The following is a 16,572-nucleotide window of genomic DNA, read 5'->3' on the forward strand; positions in this document are numbered from 1 at the left end:
CAGGGCCTCGGGGTCTGCACAGCCTGCGTGCTCACAAGCGCCTAGGCTATCCGGCCCCGGGAACATTTTCACATTTGTAGCCTCCGGGTAGAGAAGATCCCATCGTGCAGATGGAGGAAGTGAGGCTTGTTAAGAAGCAATGGTTTGTCTGAGGTTTTACAGCTCAGGGAGCACTGACCAGCATCTGAGAACAGATCAGCAGTGACTTAGGGAGAAAAGATTCCATCCATGTGGGCCAGAGGAACCTGGCAGGCGCCAGCACCACCCAGGCTGGGTTATGGGAGTGGGACATCAGGGTACAGGAGATGGGCCTCTTTCCCACCCCTGCTGCCTCTTGGGCCACCGGCAGAGTATCCCTCCTTACCCGGGGTGGGGCCCTGGCTTCATTGGCAGGACAGGCGGGGGTCTGTGCCTTCCAGCCCCCAGACATCTGCACTCCCAGTGGCCAGGAGGGCGTGGGCTAGTGCTGGCCGACTGAACACTTGGAGCTCGGAGCCCCCCACAGGAGCGGCAAGGCTGAGGACAGGTAGAGGGCTGCAGAGGGTTGAGACTCAGCCCAGGGCTGGCACGCTGAGCTGTTCCACCACCCCTATTCCCCAGAGCATGCTGGGACCACCATCAGGGCTGGCACAAAGCAGGAGGAGTGGGCTGGAGCCCACAGCGCTCACAGCTCCAGGGGCAGCTAGGCCAGGCCAGGTGACTGCCCAGAAACACCAGCCAGTGCCACAGGGCAGCTGCCTGGGTCGAGCCCCTCCTGCCGACCCTGCCCCTGGGAGCTGCTCTGAGTCTGCTGAGTTCTGACTTCCTGCCCAATCCCATCTTGTGCTAGAAACCCCAGAGGCTTCCTTGAGTGCTCCCCATCACCTCCCTGCTGGTCCAGCAGCACAGCCTGTGATCTACCTGACCCTGGAGGTCCGCCCCCATCATCCACCACTTTTCAAGGCAGAGAGTACAGGGCCCTGGCAGGGGTCATCCTTCCGCCTCCAGGCCCCAGCCTAGTGCTGTGTGTACCTAGGAGACCAGGGGGACAGGCCTACTCACAGCCCAGCTCCAGGCGTATAGACAGCAGCAAAGCACTGTCTGGTTTGTTCTTGGATCCCAGGCCCTGGGAGTCCTCCTGGGGTAGCTGGAGGAAGTCAGCTTCTTACAGATGGTGGCTCCCAGCTTTCCCTCCTCTCCAGACCTCTCATATCAGTGTTGGCCTCACCTGGCGTCTGCCTGGCCAACAGGGCCATGACTTTCGGTTGGACTAGCCACTCCTGGATTTGGGGGAGGAGAGAAAGGATGTCCTGGGCTGCTGCAGGACTGCTTTTCTACTCTCACCTTTTGGGTTGAAAGGCAGAGGCATGCCGTGGTCCTTACTCTCTCCCCCACTGTCCTTCCCCTCCAGGCCCCTGTCTACACCCTGTCCTGCCGTGCCCCTGCTGCACGCACTGCTGACCCATCCTTCCTGCCCACACCTGCCAGTGAGGCACACAGGTGGTAGGTGCTGGGGCTCCTGGACCGGGCTCTGGGGCCAGGCTCTGACAGGACCCTCAGGACCAGCTCCTGCACCCCCCACACCCCCACACCCTTTCCCGTGCACGCATCGCTTCAGTGGCTGCCTAGAGGTGGGTATTCTTTTTTGTGCAGAATAGACATAACATAAAATTAGCCGCTTGAACCATTTTAAGCTTTACAGTTCAGTGACATTTAGCAGCTTCCCGATGTCGTGCAGTCCTTCCTCCTGACTAGTTTTGGAGCTTTTTCTTCATCCTATACACCTGGAGCAGTCACCTCCCGCCCCCCAGCTCCTGACAGCACTCATCTGCTTTCTGTCCTCATGGGTGTGCCTGTTCTGGACCTTTGGGGTGTGGCATCTTTCTCCATGGGAGATGGCAAACTTCGTGGGGTCCAGGCTGTGCTCAAAAGCCTCTGTACCCAGCAGAAGTCGGGTGGTGGGCGGAGAACACAGGCATGTGCTTGAGCCAAGCCTGGATCATGGCCGGGATGTCCGAGAGGCCGCCAGCAGCTGACCTGCCAGCAGGTCCCAGGGGAGAGCAGGCCACTGTGTTAGCAGGTCCGCACCAGCGGTGCATCCAGAGGTGGTCAGGGGAGGCCTGGGGCAGGATGAGCCACTGCGATCTGGAAGCAGATGTGCTCCATCCAGTCCCGAGGGGGCCATTAGCATAGACCTGTTTGCTCTGGCTGTGGACTGTGGATGGGGAGGAAGGCTGATGGACTCCAGGGCACTTGTTGAAGTTCCTTGCCTGAGCTGCCCGCTGCACAACTGAACTTGGCCAGCCTTGGCTGGAGCGCTACCCTCTGATGAGCCACAGGGCTGGTCTCAAGAAAGCCCACAGGGGCAGGCGAGGCGTGGATGGCCAGGCAGGGCCCGACTGGGCTTCACAGGACTGGGCTGCGGCCCTTCCTCCCTCCTGGCTGTGGGAGGAGACAGCCGAGCTTGTTAGAGCATCAGCGAGCTCCTGGTGGTGTTCACCGGTCACAGGACGGAACTGTATTCCAGTGTGCATCGGAATTGTCTGGAGTCTTCCAGGGCTCCCTCTGGGTCTTCTGAGGGGAGAAGCTCCTGTGTGCTCTGGTGTGGCGGGCACAGCCGGGCTGAGAAGCTGCATCCTGGCCTCAGAGTGTGGCTATCAATCAGGAATCTTCCTCGACCTGGAGGTGCTCCCAGGCTGGGCAAGGAGGCAACTGGAGGGGCAGGGTGATCTCTGGAAGGCGGTCTGGGTGGGTGGGGTGCCGGCAGAGCCCTGGCTGAAGAAGCGTCGTGACCAAGGCCTGGAGGAGTGCGCTGGCTCTTCAGATGGCTGGGTGGGGCCCGTGAGTCCCGGGAGAGGGCGGCCCCCACTCACAGGCTGGGTAGCAGGGGCAGGGCAGGTGGGGACATACCTCAGCATTCTGTATACTAGAGGCCACGGGGCAGGTGCAACCCTGTGGGACACCAGAGTCACCCCAGAGCCCCTCTCCCCCAGGGAAGTCTGTTCTCAAAAACTCCCTGATGATTCTAGGCCAGGCCCTTGGGGACTATAGCCCTGGAGGAGGCTGGCACACGTGGCCCTCTGTCCCAGTGACCACATGTCCTGGTCACTGCTGCATGCATCCCAGTGCCTGGCTAGACCTGCTCCAGGATGTGGTCAGGACAGGCCAGGGGTCTAGTGGGTGCATGAAGGAGGGAGGGCATGGAGCCGATGGGACAGTTTGCTTCCGATGGAGTGATGGAGGGCTGGGCGTGTGCAGCGTTCCACAGCAGAAAAGAGCGACTCCTGCCGTCTGGGCAGAACAGGCCAGAATGTTTAAAGAGTCTGTGCACTGGGAAGCCAAGTGTATTAGTTTCCTTCTGCTGTGTAACAAATTCCCACAAACTTAGCGGCTTAAACCACACAAACATACTATGTGACAGTTTCTGTGGCCAGGAGGCTGGATGGGGGCGGGGTCTTTGCTCGGGGATTCCCCAGGCTGGAATCGAGGTGCCTGCTGGGTGTGAGCTCACCCGAGGCGGGGTCCTCCACGCTTTCAGGTTGCTGGCAGGATGCGGGTCCTTGAGGCCCAGCTCCTGGTGGCCTCCCCGCAGCACAGCAGGCCACTCTGCGGCTTTGGCTTTGGGTCTCTTTGGCTTCTAGACCCTTTTGGAAAGGCCTACCCAGGGTCACCTCCCTTTTGGTTAACTCAAGGCCAACTGATCAGGACCTGAATTCTATTTGTGAAATCCCTTCACCAGAGTGATTCCCTCAGGGCAGGGGCCTGGAGTAGCGATTGGGCAGGATCCATGCAGGCAGCTGGAGAGTAAGGGGTGGGAGGGGCACTTAGGGCAGGGAACCTGGGCACAAGGGGCCCCAGCTGCTGGGAAGGAAGGAGGGAAAGCGGCTGCAGTTCAGCCAGAGTGGGGTCCAGGCCCTGGTAGACCAGGCCAGGCCAGTACCTGAGGGGCTGCAGCTGGGAAGGAGGGAAGAGGCACCCTCCCCATCCCGAAAGCACTCACCACCAGGAAGTCTGGAAGGAGAATGGGTGTCAGCCCAGGATTCCCAGGTGCTAGGGGTGCTGGGATACTGCTGCCTGTTGTCCTTGGCCTGCCCTTGAGGCTTGAGCCTGTCCCACTGTTTACAGGTCGTGAGGAGGCAGGAGAGCCGTCCTGCCCCTCCTGCTTTCTACCATCTGTTTCCATGTTGGTAAAACAAGACAGACTCTCTCAGCTATTGATGGGTTTTGGAAACACTTTGGAAAGGTGACGTGTTATTCAAATGCTCAGAATTAGTGCAACGTCAAAGCCCGGAATTCAAGCCCCTTGATGGTTTTGGGGGTTGCATAGCTGAACATTTTTTTGTTTGAGTAGTTACATGCTTATTTTAATATGTCTTGGAAAAGAAATGAGCCCATCAGACGACTCATTTCATGACTAGCGTCGTGTAGCTGAGACGGAGTGGAAAGAGCGAGTCACTCCAAGCCTGGGTGAAGGATGTGGAATACACGGCACTCAGGCCACACGTGGATGTGGACGACGTTGCAGAGACACCCCAGGATGATCAAAGTCAGGGAAGTGTTTCTGGTCGGCTGCAGACAGAAACAGGACAGGCCTGTCCCGGGTGGGGCCATGTGCCTGTGGCCTGGTGTGTAGCCCAGGACTCCCAGCTGGGGGCAGGGTGGGGATGCTGAGGGCAGCGATGCCACCTCCCCACCTCCACCCCAGGGTTTCCGGGATTTTATGGGAGCAGAGTGCAGACAGCCTCAAATCATATTAATGACTGAAGGTTCAATCCAGGTCTTAAAAATAGAACCCAAGGCAAATGAATGACTCTCCGTTCCCCACCCCCAGTGCGGAATACTTCCAAGGGAAATTGCGTCCAATTACCTCATTCTGTTAGGGAGCTTGTGGTCACAGAGCTACTCATCCATCCACTAATTTTCCCTGTGGAATGGACGGACTGTGCTTTCCTGGCTTAATGGAGGAGCTAGAACACTGTCGATTGCCTAATCGGGGCCATGAGACTCCAGTAAACCTGGATTCTAGAATCAGAGTGTATTTGACTAGGTAAGGGGCCGCTTGGTGAGAACGCCAGGGAGGAGCTCAGCCCGGTTCCTCTGCTGACTCTGAGCAAACGACCCGCAGAGCACTGTGCCGGGAGCCAGCCCAGGCTGTCATCTCAGAGAAAGGAAAGGAAAGGAAAGGCCCCAGGACTGGGGCCATAGGCGGGGGAGCAGCTGGAGGACTGGGGGTCAGGTCTGGGGCAGATCTGGGGCCTCTCCCACACGCTCCCTGGCCCCAGATCTGCCCTTCATCAGGAATCTGCTTCCAGACCTGATTTTCCTACTGAGCCACGCCCCCAGGGAAGCTGGGCCCTGAACACGCTGGGCTTTGGGCTGGGCCGCACCAGAGGGAGGAAGTTCCCTTTCATCTGCTGCCTGCTTGTGTGATGCAGATGAATTCTGGCAGAGGAACCCTGAGCATGGGGTGTGGACCCAGGCCCTGGCTCGGGTCTCCGCAGGAAGGGGTAAGAGCGACAGGGTCTCCCTCCAGAGTGACCTTCCCGCGTCCTCAGGCCTGGCCTCCTCGCCCTCCCCCTATTGCAGCACGGGATGGGTCTCCCTGCTTCTGCATTTTCCACAGCAGGCAGAGTGCATTCCAAACCCTGCTGGGCCGAGGCCTGCACCTGGCGGGCTCCGTCAAGCCTTCCCTGCTCCATGCCCTGCCCCAGACTCTAAGGCACAGCTCCCTGCTGTTTCCGCTTTCTGGAATGCTCTCCCCTGTTCACCCCTCCCCACCCCCGTTTGTTTTCTAGTCCCCACTGCAGTGGCAGCCAAGGAGGCAGATGCTTGCAGGGGAGCCATGCTCCTGAGCGGGGCCGGCACCCTTCCTTTCCCTCCCACTCCACCATCTGCAGGCAGGAGAGTGGAGGGTGCCAGGCAGGGGAGAAGTTGTGCCTGGATCGTGGCACCACACTGGGTGTGCGTGTGGCCACCTTACTCCATGGCAGCCCGTGACCCTGAGCCAATCCCAGAGGCTTGGCCTGGAGCTGCGGGGTGACCCTGAGCCCAGGCAGCAGCAGGATCAGGGCAGGGCGCTGGTGGGTGGAGAGCTGAGGGCGTGGGCAGCATGACCGGCAGTGGGTTTGCCCTGACACCCAAATGCCGCTGTTTGACAGGTCGGTGTGCCCACCTCTGACACCGACCGGGTCCTGGTGGCTTTGTCCACAGGCCCTTTTCCCTTTTGCCCTGGCTCCTTCTCTGCTCTGGGGGATGGGAAGAGGAGGAAGGAGCAGCTGCTGCTTCTCTCCAGTCGATGAATATGCACTAAATGTCCGTTCTGTGGCCCGGGCCAAGTGCCGGGGGGACATGCAGGGAAGGAGGAGCAGCTTCTGTTCCCCAAGAGCTCCCAGTCCAGCTGGAGGAAGGAGTTCCAGGGAGGCATAAAGACATGCCTGTGTGTCCTTAGCTCAGCATAAGGAGGGTCACAGCAATCTGAATTCACCAATGAATGGAATGGGTGGATGAAGATGGAGGCTTCAATCTGCTTGAAAGAGCCTGGCAAAGATACTTCATGGTGGATGGATGGATGGTTGTGTGGGCAGACAGAGGATACATTGATGGATGGAGGGATGGATAGATGGACAGATGGATGGATATGTGGGTGCACAGAGGATAGATTGATGGAGGAAGGATGGGTGGGTGGGTGGATGGTGAGCTGGCCCTGCTGGGAGATGCCATCCAGACTGAGTGTAAAAGGCGCCGCCCTGCGTGAGGCAGCAGATCTCCATGTCTCTTCTGTGTTGTGATTATTGCGAGCATGGGAAGTGCACGTTTGGTCACACATATCTGTGCTCCCACACACAGCCTTTCCTGTGAGTGTGCCTCTCATCTAGCACCCAGGGCCCCCTTCCCACCAGCGCCCGCTCCCCTGTGGTGAGGCCAGGGTGTGTCAGCACATACCTAGCCCCTGTGTCCTCCCTGCACCAGGCCCTCAGTCCTCTGGAGCCAGCTGGAGAACCTGAGCCTCTAGACCCACTGCTATCACAGTCACCCCCTTTTGGTCATGCTACTTCCTTTTTGTTTTTTTCTTTTTTCTTTTGAGACTGAATCTCGCTCTATTGCCCAGGCTGGAGTGCAGTGGTATGCAAACTGCCTCCCACATTCAAGCGATTCTTGTGCCCTAGCCTCCCGAGTAGCTGGGATTCCAGGTGCCCACCACCACGCCCAGCTAATCCACCACGCCCAGCTAATTTTTGTATTTTTGGTAGAGACAGGGTTTCACCATATTGGCCAGGCTGGTCTCGAACTCCTGACCTCAGGTGATCCACAGGTCTCGGCCTCCCAAAGTGCTGGGATTACAGGCATGAGCCACCACGCCCAGCCCCCACTACCTTTTAACAAGGCCTTCAGTGGTTTGGCCCCAAAGGGAGCCTGGTGGGGGAATTCAGGTGTAGAGGAGGACATAAAGGGCCCCCAAAGTGCCTTTAAATGCAAGTCAAGCCACCCAGGATGTGGCCAGACCTGCAGGGACTGTGGAAGTGGAATCCCCAGCACAGAGCACGCCCCAGGCCTCAGGGCACTGAGTCTTATTGGAGAATGGGACACCTGGGCCTGCCCTGCAACCTGGCACCTGCATCTTTTCTGAGCCTCACTTTTCTCCATAGTATGCGTTGCTCATTGGACAGGATGAGAGTTTGCAAGCTGGTGGCCTTTGGGCTGAATCCAGCCTGCTCACATGCAGGGTCTGCAGTGGTTTTCATGAATTGTCTGTTTCTGAAAATTAGGACAGTTCACATATGAGTCAGGACTTCTGGCTTCTCTTGAAAAAATTTAAATATCTGGCAGGCCTGGGCCCCTCCCTGTTGCTGTCACGCCCTCTCCTGGGTGGACCGGACCCCACCTGCTGCCTGCCTGGCCTGGCAGCCCTGGGCTGGCTGCTCTCTGAGGTTCCCTGGGGAGAGGGTGAGAAGGTGAGGTCGGCCTCCTTCTGGGCCATGACTTCCTCCCTCTCCATCCCCTGCCCGCAGCTTCACGCAGGCCATGGTGAGCCAGCCCAAGATGGATAGCCTGGACACCCCCGCAGCCTACGGGTTGGGCCTTGCGCTCCTGGGACTGGGTGTTGTGCTCGTGCTCTCCAGCTTCTTTGCACTGGGGTTCGCTGGAACCTTCCTAGGTAAGACCCTGAGGGCTGGGGTGACCCTGAGCAGGCCCACTGGAGCCCTAGGGAGGAGCAAGGCCAGGTGGCTGCGGTCCTGCCGTCTGTGACATCAGTGGGAGTGCTGGGGGCCCTGCTCCATCGGGGCATCTTCCCTCCAGGTCTGGCTTGTCCATGGTTACAACAGGAGGCTGGGCTCCAACAGCAACTCTTACCCCAGGGTGCTGAGCAGCTGCCTCGTGGGGAGTGAAGACAGCTCCTGCTGCTTCTCTCCAGCTAATGAAGATGCACTCAACACCTGTTCTGTGACTCCTTGAGTCCAGCTCCACACCAGCTCCCTCTTGCAGAAGGCTCTCAGGCCCTATTGCACAGAAGCCTGAGGTGGTGGTGAGTCAGCCACCTCCCCGGCAGCTCCCGCCACGCGTGGCTCTCAGGCCAAGCAGGCTTGTGGTTTGTGCTGTGTTTGGCCGCAGGCAGGGCTATCGTAGGTCTCGGGAGAGATGAGGGGTGGAGGCACCTTATCCCTTCTCCATTCCCCTCTGCCTGTGGCTGAGGTGCTTTCAGGCTGTGAGCCCAGTGCTGGCCTGGCCAGACGCCCACCAGTGACCCTCATGATGGCAGCAACTTCCAGCTCCTTGGAAGCTGGGAAAGAAAAGCAGCCATGGGAAAGGCAGTAGGGGTGGGGGTGGGAGGGGAGATGGGGGGCAGGGGTGGGGGACAAGAGGGGGCCTTCGGAACCTGGAAGGAGAGAAGAAGGCAGCCCCTGTCCAAGGGGACAGTGAGCAGGGAGTTGGCCCAGCGGGGCGTTGCCCACTTTCCATCATGGGTGGGAAGACCCACGTCTTCCTCCCCGTCAGCCCTGGCCGGTGCAGGAGCTTGGCAGGTCACTCGGCTTCAGTGGCCTCAGTGGCCTCCTAGGACCAACAGTGTCCTGAGGAGCTCCCAGGCCCGCCTGCCACCCCCATCCTTAGATGCTGGCTGCAGCTTCTTGGGCCCAGCCCCCAGGGCACTGTGGGCCCTCACAGGTCACTCCAAGTTCTCAAGGAGCCTGTGCTCGGCAGCAGGGGTCGTCCAAGGGAGGAAGTGGCATCTGTGGATGCAGCATTCTGGGTCGCCCATGACCACGCCTCTCTGGGACTGTCGGGGGCACCCACAGGTGGTTCAGTGCTTCCTGCTCAGGCAGGAGCTGTAGGGAGTTTGGTCTAGGAAGGGGGGCAGCGGCCAGGAGTGTCTGGATCTGCCAGGTGGGGGCAGGTGTGGGCAGGTAGAAAGAGGAAAAGGCCTTGGTGCAAGGAGAGGGTGGTTGAGGGCAGAGTGGTGGGCAGCTGGACTGGCCGTCCAGGTGCTGTCGGTCGGGACAGGGCTGGAGGGTGAGCCGAGGGCTTGAAGGCCATGCAAGGGGTTGAGGCTCCATCCCCAGAGAGGTGGGAGCCACAGAGGGGGTCCCAGCAAGGAAGAGGTTGGACTGATGGATCCAGGATCAGCGGTGGGGCTCAGGAGCTGTGGAGGGCCCTTCCAGGATGTGAGGGCGGTGAGAGCCACATAGGACGGTGCTCTGGGCTGTGCAGTCAGGTCCTGTGGGAGACCAGCAGCAGGGGCCCTCCAGCGGTCAGGGCACGGGTGGATCTGGACAGGGAGGGCTGCAGGCAGCGTAGGGAGAGCCAGGATGGTGGGTGGAGCCCCTCGGCAGTGGAAGAACAAGCTGGAGGGCCCTGGATAGTCAGAGGGAGGGAAGGAGCCCACAAACACCAGTGGCCACAGACTCCTGGCAGCCCTGCCAGCAGACATGGCCTAGAAACGCTGAGGGCCAGCAGCGCGGGATGTAGGCAAAGGTGGTCACTTCCCACTGTGACTCAGCCCGAATTGGGTTTCTGTGCCATCTACCCACACCCTGCTGCCCCACTTCCTGCTTCCTGGGAAGAAAGAACTTCTCAGTGGTCCTGGGCCCTGCCCCGTGTCCCCAGACAGTGACGCAGCTCCTGGACCCCTCCTGCCTGTGCTGCCCATTGTCAGGCAGCTGCCCTACTTTCCGCCTCGGATGAAGCTCCATTGTCCTCCTGGAGGAGAGACAAATTAGGGGTTTCTGGGGACAGAAGGCTGGGAGGAACAAAGCCGCACCCTTTATGGAGCGGTTACTCTGTGTCCAGTGGGATCATCCTCTGTAGGCCTGGGACAGACTCTGTGACTGTGACACCGGCCACTGCTTATGGCTCAGAGCAGTCCTGCCGGGGGATGCCTTGTGGCCATGTGGCTGACAGGTGCATGGCTGGCCTGTCTGGAACAGGCTGTCCAATAGTCACCCTCTCTCCACTGGGTCTAGCTCCTCTGGGCAGCTGGGTGGGAAAACAGTAATACCAGGGCTGACCTCCCAGAGCGACAGGAGGCGTGCCGTGGCCAGGCCCTGGTGCCAGGGCCATGCAGCTGGGGGCGTGGAGCAGAGCAGCCCTTAGCAACCAGCTGAGGCCCCCAGAGGGAGAGGAACTCACCAGAGTGAGGCAGAGTGGGAGGTAGGTCAGGAAGAGGAAGGGTCTGCATAAAGAGGCGCCATGAGCAGTGGGAGAAGGGCCTGAGGAGGAATGGAGCTCTCTGTACAGAGAGCAGGGAAAGGCATCACAGGGGAGGGAACAGCGTGTGCGAGCCTGGAAGAAGAGGAAGGCCAGCGTGGCTGGGTCAGAGTGCACGAGAAGAGGAGCAGTGGGGCAGGGGTGGTGCTCAGCACCTCAGTCCTTGGGCCCCACGCCTTCTGCTGTCTGCGTGCCTGGTGGGTCCCTCTGACTCTGTCCATTGTTTGAACCCCCTGGAGCCTCCTGGAGTGCAGGGCCCTGTCTCACCTGCAGGTCCCGCCACAGCCCGCTCTGGGGCCTTCCTCAGTGACGGTGTGGCCAGGGCTGATGAATAGCCGAGGGACCCTGCCTTGCCTCATCCACAGGTGATTACTTCGGGATCCTCAAGGAGGCGAGAGTGACCGTGTTCCCCTTCAACATCCTGGACAACCCCATGTACTGGGGAAGCACAGCCAACTACCTGGGCTGGGCCATCATGTGAGTACCAGGCTTGCTGCCCCTCTGCCCTGCTGGCCACCTCCTGGGGAGGAGCTGGTGCAGCTCAGGACGCGGGGGCCAGGGCCCCTGGAGAGAGAGAAAGGAAGAACGTGTCATTTGCCGGGGCCTAGGGCGCCCTGGTTCTCCCTTTCTCAGAAGCGTCTTATCTATGGTAACAGAAAGCACATCCCAGAACAGGGTGGCCAGCTTCTCCAAGAGGGCTGAAGTGTGGAGGTTCAAAGGCCGCAGGCAGGTCACAGCCGCTCAGCCCTGGTCCTGCCGCGCAAAACAGCTGCGGGTGCAGGAAAACGGATGCGCGTGTTTGGCGCCAGGACAGCTCCCCTTACAGACATTGAAGCCTAAATTTCAGATCATTTTCACATGTCATGAAACATTCTTTTGATCCTTTTGCTTTTACCTGTTTAAAAATTTAACAGGTGTTCTTGGCCCGTAGGCTGTAGTTTGCGGACCCCTGTGCTGGGACATCAGGGCTGGGACCACCCGAGCCATCTTCCCTGCAGGAGGGGGCAGCCAGAGCCACCAGGGCCAACCTCACCTGCAGCTGACAGAACTCCCTGTGCCCCCATAGCCTCTGCCCATGTGGCAGACACCCCTTCCCACAGAGGGGGCCCCATGCCACGAGGGAAGCCTAGAAGTGCTGTCGGCCTCAGGCAGGTACAGGCACTGACAAGGTGTGGGGACATGCTCCCGCAGGGGGGTCAGAGGGCCTGCAGTCAAGGATGGCACAGCGGGAGCTGCCCTGGGCTTCACACCCAGCCCCCACCCTGGCAGTTCTAGTTTAGCCATTTTCTTCCACAGAAGGTGTTTTTTGGCAGACAGTGTTCCACTGCTTTTGTTTAATGCTTGCAAGCCACTGGCCTAGAATTTACAGGTTCTCCTCAGGACCTGAGGGGCCAAAGGATCCCAAAGGAGTGAATTGTAAACAGTGAATGTCAAGAGCAAGATGTTGCCTCCTGGCTCCCCGCCCTCAGCGGCTAGGACCGTAGCCGCTGGGGTTGGAGACAGCAGAAGCTAGAAGGGGGCGCTGTGGGTCTGGCTGGGACCCACCCTGCGTCCAGGCCAGGCAGTCCCCAGGGACACCTCCCACCTGCCTTCTAGCCTGGGCCCCCTGCCGGGACTCGGGCAGTGTGTTCCTGAGGCCCAGACTATGTGCCCCCAGGCTCACCGGCCCATGGAGCACCCCCACTGGGGCCACAGGGTGAGCCCAGACTCAAACAATCGCCCTCACCCAGGTTGTCTCTGCAGGCTTAGGGTTCCCAACACACCTGGCCCCTGTCTCCTCTGTGTGCACACACACATGCACGTATGCACTTACACGCTGTTCCCTCGCCTAGAACCCTCCCATTTATGCCCCTTGTCAGTCCTTCCAAACCCAACGTGAGGTGTCCCCTCCTGCAAGAATCCCTCCCTGACCCCCCCAACCTTCGGTGCCTCCCCAGTGGCTTAGTGTCCCCAGCAGTGCCTTGTGCCCTGGAGTGAGAGTCACCCTGGGGCTCAGGACACACAAGCCGCCTCTAGAGGACATCAGCCACGCGGTGTGCTGGGAGATGGCATCAATGGTCCAGGAGCTCATTAGAGATGAGCCATTACCTGGCCAGACGCTGACACAGCAGGGACCCCCGCAGGCCTCCCACAGCCCATCTGTCTCTCACCTGCCAGGGCCCCAGAGATGGGCCTTCCAGGTGTCTGAGCTCCCTGGCATGTAGGACCCCAGCAGGCCATGTGGCAGTGAGCCCGATGCCAGAGGACAGATGGCAGAGGTGGGGGCCTGACTGTGAGGGACAGGTGGGCCTCCTGCTTCATGTTGTGCAAGCGGGGGCTCCTGTCCCCCTCAGTGCCCACAATGGGGTCGCTGCTGGATGCCAACCCTGGGGCTGGAACCTGGGCTTGGATCTTTGCTGTCCTTACATCTGCCCTGGCCCCTGCAGCTCCCAGACAGGCAGACCAGTGTGAGGTCCAGGGGTGGAAGGCAGTGGGCAGGGCAGAGGGTCCCCGCAGGGGCCACAGGTGCCCTCCAGCCCTCACTTTGATCCAGCCCTACCTGGGGTTCTTGTGATGGTTTGGCTGGGGAGGGGGCAACTTGGCACAGAGGCAGCCAAGGAGGGTGCAGCCCCTGGCCCAGGCCTGCCCATGCGCCCTCTGTGCCTGCCAGGCAAGTCTTTTCCTCCCTCTTTCCCTCCCTTTCTCCCTCCCTCCCTCCCTCCTCCCCGGCAGCAGCCTAGTGCCTGCGGGAGCTGTGGGATCAGAGGTAACTATAGAAATAGACTGGGGGACAGCTTGACGGCAGCTATTTCGGGAAACCTGAGGCAGCTGCGCCCAGGCTCCTTGGTGCCGTCACTGACGAGCTGCCGCTGCTCACTGGTGTGGCGGGGTCAGGAGCTGGTCACCAGCACAGAGCCCCTGGCGATGCTCCATCCAGCCTTGGGCCTGCTGCACACTTTGCCTTGGGCCTCCCATCCTCTGGGCCGGGGCGAGCAGGGGGTTCCTGGGCGTAGGGCTGCTGTCCCACCACCTGGGAGAGCCCAAGCTGGGCTCGGTGTTGAGGGCTGGGTGGGGCAGCAGCTCCTAAGCCCCCTTCCCCACAGCCAGATCCTCCCAGGGCATGACTATGGGGCTGCACCTGTGGCTGGGGGCTGGGGGCTCAGAGTGGACCAAACTGGCTTTGGGGAACCCTGGACCCATTTCTAGAAAACAGCCTTTGTTCCTCAGAGCATGGTTTCTGGGGGACAGTGGAGCACTTTGCCCCAGAACCTCCTCCTGTGCGGGACAAACAGCCCTAGCCACTGGGACTCTTCCGCCTGGGGCTGCGTCTCCAGCTCTGGGCTGGGGGCTGGAGACCCAGAAAGAGTGAGCAGGCCCCACCCTGAGGGAACTCAGCCAGGACGGACAGGCAGACGATGATGAATGGATCAGGACCGAGAACATAGGGACCCCACTCAGGAAGGGACAGTGCTGCCTGGGCTTGGTCGGCCCAAGTGGCCCCAGCGTCGGCCGGAAGACCAGGGTCACAGCAGGAAGGGCCAGCCAGGGCAAGAGGGCAGTGGCCCTGAGAGACCCTGGCTCCAGCCAGGCCTAACCTGCCTCTCTCCCTGCAGGCACGCCAGCCCGACGGGCCTGCTCCTGACAGTGCTGGTGGCCCTCACCTACATGGTGGCCCTCCTGTATGAAGAGTGAGTAGGGGCTGCGGCGGGTGGGGGCGTGGCTGCCTGGCTGGCCCTGTCTCTCCTTCTAGAACCTTTCCTTATGGCCAGGGCAGGCTCAGGACAGGCTGCCATCAGCCAGGCCCACTCCAGGGCTCCCAGGTCAGAGCAGCCACAGCAGCTTACCATGCAGCCTGCAGGACCCAGCAGGCACCTGGCCCCTCTCCCCTCCCTCCTGCTCTCTGAAGGCTCCCAGTCAGTGCCACCCCAGCGGCTCTGGGGGATGAAGGGGATCCTGGTCCCATTGGGACACTCTCAAGCTGGTGGAGGCCGGGTTCTGGTGTGGGCAGTGGGTCACTCCCAGTACCTGCTGACTGAAGCCTCTCCCCGCTGCCTGGCAGGCCCTTCACCGCTGAGATCTACCGGCAGAAAGCCTCCGGGCCTCACAAGAGGAGCTGATTGAGCTGCAACAGCTTTGCTGAAGGCCTGGCCAGCCTCCTGGCCTGCCCCAAGTGCCAGGCCCTGCGCAGGGCGAGAATGGTGCCTGCTGCTCCAGTGCCTTGGAACCTGCTGCCTTGGGGACCCTGGACATACCGACATGTGGCCATTGAGCTCCAACCCACACATTCCCATTCACCAATAAAGGCACCTTGACCCCAGCATCTACTCCAGCCTCTGTCTGTTTGCGTGGAGAAGGAGCAGGCCTGGGGTATGAGCATCGGGTCCAACAGCTCCCGGGCCAGGCTGGCCCCAGCCTTTCTCTCCCTGAAATCTCAGAGCTGGGAGGTGGACACCTCTCTCCAGGCCTCCAAAGGAGGTACTACTTAAGAGGCATCAGGGGCTCACCTGGCCATGGCCATGGTTTCACCCCCAGGAGACTTGGTGTCTTGTGTCACCTGCTCCCACGCCCCCCCCAGCACACCCAAGACAGCCACTCTGCTGCCTCTTCCCTTGGAGGATCCAGCCCCGTGTCTGTCAGCGTGAGGGTGGAGAGGTGTGATCACGTTGTCCTTGGCCACCCCAGTCTAGCTGGGCAGATGACACTGTCATTCCTAAATGAATGGCCTTCTGCTGACCAGCATCTGGACACACGCTGGGCGCCCTGTGTGTCTGTACAGGGGGCAAGTGGGCCCTGCGAGGGTAAGCCTCATCTGGGGGAAGCCGGACACAGTGACCAGGAGTGTAGGCTCGGGCATTGCCACTGGGGCTCCCGAGGTGGGCAGAGAGGACACCCTTCCTCCCTTCTCCTGGCACCCATGCCGCCACTTCCTGTTTTCATTCCAGTTCTGCTGCTGGTGGCAGGGTCACCCCTCAGTCCCCAGGACACCAGGCCCCCTGACTGGGGCAGGTCGGGGACTTCTAAGCTTGGTGGGCTTTGGGGTGATTCTCCTGGGGGTGCCAGAGGCCCTCAGTCCTTCAGCTTTGGTCAACATTATCCCTCAGGGTCTGTGAGCCCCGAAGGCCAGTCAGGGGCTCCCAGAGGCCGTGGGGGGATCAGGGTTCTGCAGGGAGAGGCCTCCACCTGTTCCAGCTCCTCTCCTCTTCCACCTGTGACCTCAGGCTGATCACTGCCCTCCTCCAGCTCCAGGGGTCCTCAATCAAGCTCAGGGACAGTGACCGAGGGCCGGCTTTCCCTTGACATTACTTTCACTCAGGGCTGCAAAGCCATGGCCTGAATGGACATTTACAAAGCGCCCTCGGTCCAAGATCTTCCTGCTCACACCACCAAGGGGCTCCCGGGCTGCATTCCTGAGCCCTCTAAGCAAGCCTGGCCCTCTCCTGGGAGGGCTGGAGGTAGATGCAAGGAGACTCACCCCCCAGCACAGGAGTCCCCAGGCCAGAGCTGTCAGAAGCCACAGAGCTTGTGAGGAATGAACCTGACCCTTTCATCACACGGCCTCTTGGCCCCCAGGGCACACGGTGAAGGCAGGGCTGCCAGCCCTGAACTCCTCTTGCACCAGCCCCAGCCCCCTCGCCCCTGGCCCTAGGCAGATTCCCCAACTTCCCACTCTGCATGTGGAGGTACAGAGGATGATGGTGCCAGGGCTGCTGGGCAAGGCTGACCCTCACCTGTGTCTTCACAATCCCAGGTGCCCAGTTGACCAGGCCCCGCAGCCCAGGCAGGTGGCCCTCAGGATCTGGGCCACAGAGCCCCTCCATCCCTCAACTGTGCCGGTTCCTTCTCTCTCTGGGCCTCCTTCCCCGTCTCCCCAGCCAGGATGCTCATCCTGGGATCCGGGCCACGGACGGGAGG

The 16,572-nt window shown here is 60.6% G+C and overlaps 1 protein-coding gene across 4 annotated transcripts in view; it reads left to right on the forward strand.

Moving 5' to 3' along the window:
- The window catches only part of PEMT (phosphatidylethanolamine N-methyltransferase), a 90,537-nt gene extending 75,560 nt beyond the window's left edge, over positions 1-14,977 (forward strand). For 2 of the 4 annotated variants that reach the window (XM_011952145.1, XM_011952148.1), the window contains exons 4-7: positions 7,989-8,134; positions 11,046-11,157; positions 14,274-14,348; positions 14,720-14,977. In XM_011952145.1, coding sequence (XP_011807535.1) covers positions 7,989-8,134; positions 11,046-11,157; positions 14,274-14,348; positions 14,720-14,777 — 391 coding nt within the window. In that variant the 3' untranslated portion in view covers positions 14,778-14,977. Of the gene's footprint in view, positions 1-7,988; positions 8,135-11,045; positions 11,158-13,395; positions 13,427-14,273; positions 14,353-14,719 lie in introns of all 4 variants that reach the window. The other 2 variants (XM_011952146.1, XM_011952147.1) reach the window with 2 other exon arrangements.
- The last annotated feature ends 1,595 nt before the right edge of the window (positions 14,978-16,572 follow it).

Source organism: Colobus angolensis, unplaced genomic scaffold (genome assembly GCF_000951035.1).
Source record: "Colobus angolensis palliatus isolate OR3802 unplaced genomic scaffold, Cang.pa_1.0 Scaffold335, whole genome shotgun sequence".
In the NCBI taxonomy this organism is placed as follows: domain Eukaryota; kingdom Metazoa; phylum Chordata; class Mammalia; order Primates; family Cercopithecidae; genus Colobus; species Colobus angolensis.